Genomic DNA, 6065 nt, shown 5'->3' on the forward strand with positions numbered 1-6065 from the left:
TACGCTTCTAAAACTTCTCACTTTCCTTTTGAGCCTATTTACTCCTATGCAGATCTTCTTAACGCTCCTTCCAACTCAACTCCGCTGGTCTCCATCATCTCCGCTCGTGCTTACTTGAACGCTACGAAGCAATCAGGTGTGCGATCTTATACCATGCAGATGGTAGACACAACGGAAAAGTCGGTGACCGGAAGAGCCTTGGAATTATCCGATGAGGATCTCGCACGTATTCCCACGGAGTATCACGAGTTCGCTGATGTTTTCTCCGAGTCGAAAGCCGGGGAACTTCCCCCGCATAGACCTTACGATATTAAAATCAATCTAGAAGATGGTTCAGATCTGCCTTACGGACCGATCTACTCTCTTTCCACAGCCAAACTCAAAGTACTTCGAGACTTCATAGACGAACATATCAGTGCTGGACTCATCACTCCTTCGAAATCCCCTTACAGTGCTCCGGTTCTTTTTGTCAAGAAGAAGTCCGGTGATCTCCGCCTATGCGTCGACTTCCATGGTCTTAACAAGATCACGAAGAAAGACCAGTATCCGCTTCCTCTTATATCTGACCTTCTAGACTCACCTCGGAGGGCTCGGATTTACACCAAGCTAGACTTACGTCATGCTTATCATCTCGTCCGGATCGCTCCCGGAGACGAACCAAAAACCGCTTTCAGGACTCGTTACGGATCCTTTGAATGGCGTGTTATGCCGGAAGGTTTAACCAATGCTCCATCTGTTTTTCAACGCTTTGTTAACGATATTTTCTCTGACATGCTTGACGTCAATGTCCTTGTTTATTTGGATGACATCCTTATTTACTTGGATGACCTCGAATCCCATCGGGAGCATGTTAAGGAAGTACTCCGTAGACTCCGAAAGAACGGTCTCTACTGTAAAGCTTCGAAATGCGACTTCCACACAGACACCATTGAATACCTCGGTTACATTCTCTCCCCCGAAGGCTTGCGAATGGACATGGCAAAGGTCAAAGTCATTACCGAATGGCCTCCGCTGCGTAAGATCAAGGATATCCAATCTTTCCTTGGTTTTTGCAATTTCTATCGGCGCTTTATTTACGATTATAGTGCCATCACTGTCCCTCTTACCCGCCTCACCCGGAAGCAGATCAAATGGAATTTTGGTCCCGAATGTCAGAAAGCGTTTGAAACGTTAAAGGAAGCTTTTACTCATGCTCCTATACTTACGCACTGGCTTCCTGATCAGGAAATCATTCTGGAGACCGACGCTTCCGATTATGCATTAGCTGCAATCCTTTCCCTTCGGACCGAGGACAGTGAGATTCACCCTATTGCTTTCCACTCACGCACTTTCACGCCTCCCGAACTCAACTACGACGTCCACGACAAGGAGCTTCTTGCTATATTCGAAGCGTTCAAATGGTGGCGACATTACTTGGAGGGTTCCGGAGATCCGGTCGACGTGGTTACAGATCACAAGAACTTGGAATACTTCACTTCTACCAAGATTCTTACCCGTCGGCAAGTTAGGTGGTCCGAATATCTCTCTCATTTTAACATGGTTATTCGTTTCCGTCCCGGACGTCTCGGAACTAAACCAGATGCTCTTACTAGACGATGGGACGTCTACCCTAAAGAGGGGGATACCGCTTATGCCAGTCTTAATCCTCATAACTTCCGTCCAGTCTTTACACAAGAACAACTCTCCTCCTCCCTCTGTGCTACCTTCCTTGAAGGCCCCGTCCTTCGCGCTAGTGTTATTATGGACATTGAACGACTTCACGAAGACATCCGAACAGCTCAGTCAGAAGACGAATCCCTTCGGGAACATTTCCGGTCCGCTACGGATCCCGAGAAATCCCGTTGGTCTTTAGATGAGTCTGCTTTTCTTCGTCTTGATGAACGAATCTACGTTCCAGATGCTAAGGATCTCCAACTCTGGGTCCTCCGCATCTTTCATGACCATATTCTAGCTGGACACTTCGGTCAGAATCGTACCCTAGAGACTATCCGCCGACAGTACACATGGCCACGGATCCGTGAATTGGTCCGTGATTACGTTAAGTCCTGTGTTATCTGTAATAGGAACAAGTCTCTGAGACATCGACCATACGGTATGCTTCAGCCTCTACCGGTTCCGGCCCGTCCGTGGGATTCTATATCCATGGACTTCATCGAAGAACTCCCAAATTCTAATGGCTATAATTCCATCCTAGTCATTATAGATCGTGCCTCTAAACAATCCATTTTCATTCCAACCAACACTACTATCACTTCTGAACAGCTCGCACGCATCTTTATTATTCATGTCTTCTCTAAACACGGGGTTCCGAATCATGTCACTTCCGATCGCGGATCCGAATTCGTCTCTCGATTCATGTGCTCCTTAGGTACCGCTCTGGATATGAAGCTTCACTTCACTTCTGGATACCACCCTTCGGCCGACGGACAGACCGAACGAGCTAACCAAACTTTAGAACAGTACATCCGAATCTACTGCAATTATCAGCAGGACAATTGGGACAAACTTCTTCCATTAGTAGAGTTTGCATATAACAACGCTCCGAACACTTCCACCGGCATCTCTCCTTTCTTTGCCAACAAGGGTTATCATCCAAACATCACTGTCCATCCAGAACGCGATATCACATCCGAACGGGCCCGTGAGTTTGTCGTCGATCTTGACGAATTACATTCTATGCTCCGTGACGAGTTAACAGCAGCTCAGAAACACTACAAGGAACAGAAGGACAAAAAGCTTATACCGCATCCCGAATGGAAGGTCGGAGACCGAGTCATGGTGACAGCCAAAAACATCAAATCGACTCGGCTGACCAAGAAGTTTTCGGAGAAGTATCTCGGTCCTTTTGAAATCATAGCTCAACCGTCCACAGGTGCTTATACTCTTCGGCTTCCGAAAGAACTCCGCTCTATTCACCCCGTCTTTCACGTCTCTCAACTAGAATCTATCCTTCCTAATCCTATCCCTAATTGTGTCCAGGACCTGCCCGGACCCGTTATTGTCGAAGACTCTGAAGATCATTACGAGGTCTCGGAGATACTCGATTCCAAAATCGACCGACGGTTCCGATGCAAGCTGCAGTACTATGTACGGTGGTTAGGATATGAAGGTACTGATGAAGAATACTCTTGGATCCCGGCCGATAATTTCCAGGCCGAGGAGATCATTACGGAATTTCACGCTAAGTACCCTAATAGACCTGGTCCTTCCAAATCATTATGATCCTTATTCATTCATTTCACTCTGTTCAATTTCAAGAAAAGGTCTACAATTTTAAGGCCCAAATGGCCAGTAACGTTCAAATCTATATACAATTTTTATCTATTCAAGCTCCGACATCGGCCGTCTATATTCCTTACTCCTCTACTTCCATATCGTCCCCTTCCTTCTCTCTTCCGGTTTCTGTCGGATCCACTTCTACCTCTTCTCTTGCTTTTGCTTTTCCTTTTTTCTTCTCGCTTGGTTCTTCTTCCTCTTCCTCTTCTAATCGTTTCTGCTTCGGAGCCCGAGTAGGAACCTCTACCGATTCTAACTGAAGCTTCTTCTTTGTGACCGTTCGGTTCCGAACCAATTTGCGTAATAGCGCATTGTTTTCTTCCGCTAATTCGTTGCTCCGCCGCATCTCCTCCAGTATCTCTTCCAACACGCTATCTCTGTCGTGAACGATCGGCGCCGAGCATCCACCAGAAGTCAAGGAGCACTTGACTTTGGATTTCCTACACTCTGTGCAGGCGTGTCCTTGTTTAGAGGTTGCCGGGACCGAACAGTCGAGCTCCTTCAAGGAGCAATGATCGCAAACTAGGAACAAGTTAGCTATTGTTTAAACAGGAAATCGAATCAAAAGCACTTACCTTTCGGAGCCGCTACAATCCGACTGGACTCCACATCTTTTGTCATACGCTTCTTCTTTCCTCCGTCCATATAGTTTCCGATCGGCCGCCTCGCCCAATCTTTTCCCTCTTCAACTCCAAGCTCGTACGCGTCAAAAGGGGTCATTAGCTTCAACTAGACAAAAGATTAGTAAGGGCTAAATTGATAACAGAAGCACTTACATTTTCGGCCACGTCCTCCTCCATCGGATCATCCTCATTCTCGTGTTGAGCTCCGGACCCGCTCGCGTCCATCGATCTCCTCTCTTCTTCCTCTCGTCGGACCCGCTCGGCTTCGTCTCGCTTCCATTTCGCCAACTTCTCCCTACGCTCAGCCTGCTCGGTATCCCACACTTCCTGCTCATGAGCCGACTTCACTTCCTTTTTGTACTCCTCATCCTCAAAAACAGTCTTTTCCCACTCCCACTCATCCAACTCCTCCTGCGCCGCCCGGATCCGACTTTTTTTGTCGCGCACCATCTTTGCCCACTCCATATCGGAAACTCCACCGGGGCGCGTGAACTTGGACGCATCGAAGGGCTCGACTCCAATCGGACGCCGCTTGTCGAAAGGCCTTCATTTGTTAAGGGTTGGTCGAGGAGTTAGAAGGGGAAGGAACTCAGTGGGGACTGCGCTCATGATGGTGGAAGAAGGAGGTTAAGGGGGAATGGACTTAGAAATTTTCATGGTACGCTTTATATATCCTTTTCTTATTTGTCTCCCTTTGCCTCTCGGCAATCACTCGATCGTTTTCAACTTAGAAAATCACGTTCATCGGACTCCAGACGGATCCGACTCACTTCATTTTTTTCGAATTCCACCTTACTATATTTACATCGGTTTCCGTCTCGGAAAGGTTCTTGAGGGCAAGAACCTTAAGAGGGGGATACTGTTACATCCATGCCGGACCGATCCAGACCGACGTAACAATCACTTACTCCACTTACCTTAATCTCCGTACTACCTATTAAAGCCTAGACCATCGGCTTGGGAGTCCGCAGTCCGAATGCGGATCCGACTATTGAATCCGTCTCGGACCTTGTACATTTCTATCCTATATAAGATGTACAACTTAGTAGTTACATTCTTTAGAATTAAACTCGACTCTGGTTTCCCAGTGACCTGGTCTAAGGCAGCTCGACTCAGGAAGCCGTTGTCCAATAACTTCGGCTACTGTCAAGACTCCGTCATTCTCTTCAACCTCCTTCACTCTCCTCGTCGCTCTCCGACACGCTCCGATCAAATCCGTTTCTTTCCTCTCTTCATCTTAGATCACTCCTCTTTTAGTATATCCTTCAGTACATATCTTGTATCTTATCTTATCGTTTCTCCCTTCGGTTCCGTTCGGTTCCGAGTCATTCCGCACGTCCTTAACACTCACCACCGATATTCGCAACTGGAGGAAGATTCAACTCCAAACAATGCCACAAGTGGAGCACTTTGTATCTGCACAATTGGATCACAACAACAACATTTCCGTCGAAACCCAATACCTCTATCTCCCATCGGATTTCAGTCAACAAGAACGAACAAAACTCTCTCTGGATTTTCTATCATCCATTGAACTGAAACTTCGCGAAGGGGAATGTAACGATGCTATCATGGGCCTTTGTGATGCCATCAACTACAAGATGGTAATGCGGGATAATCAACGTGCCAACTCACGTGGAGTTATTCAGAATACCAGGTCAGTTAAATGGCTGAAAAGCGCTGAAGTCAAAAAGCAGGTGTACGCTTCCCATTACCGGGCTTCACGGTCGGCAATCCTTAGCCTTCTTGGCGTAGATGAATCACCCGATTATCCGGTCCTCAACGATGAGGACATGTACACCAAAAATCCAACGGCGGCTCGTGAGTTAGGAGATGGGAAGCGAGTTGATGCGTGGATCTGGCGGTATGGGCAGCTGAAGGGTTTGGGTACTCAAGCAAAGGCTGAGTTCTTGATTGACGGTGGGTCTAGATTGCAATCACTCTAGGCCCTGTTCAGTAAAAAAAAGCTGCAGCTTTTTCGCAGTTTTTTGACAGCTTTTTGGCGGTAGCTTTTTCCCAGCTTTTTGATAGCTTTTTGATAGCTTTGATGTAGCTTTTTGCTGATGTCATAGCGTGATACACGGCGACCTCGGGGTGACAGCCATACAAACCTAAATAAACAATGATTGCACGTTTTGTACGGCAATGCTTCTACATCACGCAGCT

General features: G+C 47.1%; 1 protein-coding gene across 1 annotated transcript; it reads left to right on the forward strand.

Moving 5' to 3' along the window:
• Nucleotides 1-5290: 5290 nt before the first annotated feature.
• On the forward strand, nt 5291-5845 carry E1B28_009518 (uncharacterized protein; the record flags this gene model as incomplete). The annotated part of the gene is made up of 1 exon (XM_043154414.1): nt 5291-5845. One exon carries the CDS (start codon nt 5291-5293, stop codon nt 5843-5845), a length of 555 nt encoding a protein of 184 aa, XP_043006869.1.
• Between the last annotated feature and the right edge of the window lie 220 nt (nt 5846-6065).

Source organism: Marasmius oreades, chromosome 6 (assembly GCF_018924745.1).
Source record: "Marasmius oreades isolate 03SP1 chromosome 6, whole genome shotgun sequence".
NCBI lineage: Eukaryota > Fungi > Basidiomycota > Agaricomycetes > Agaricales > Marasmiaceae > Marasmius > Marasmius oreades.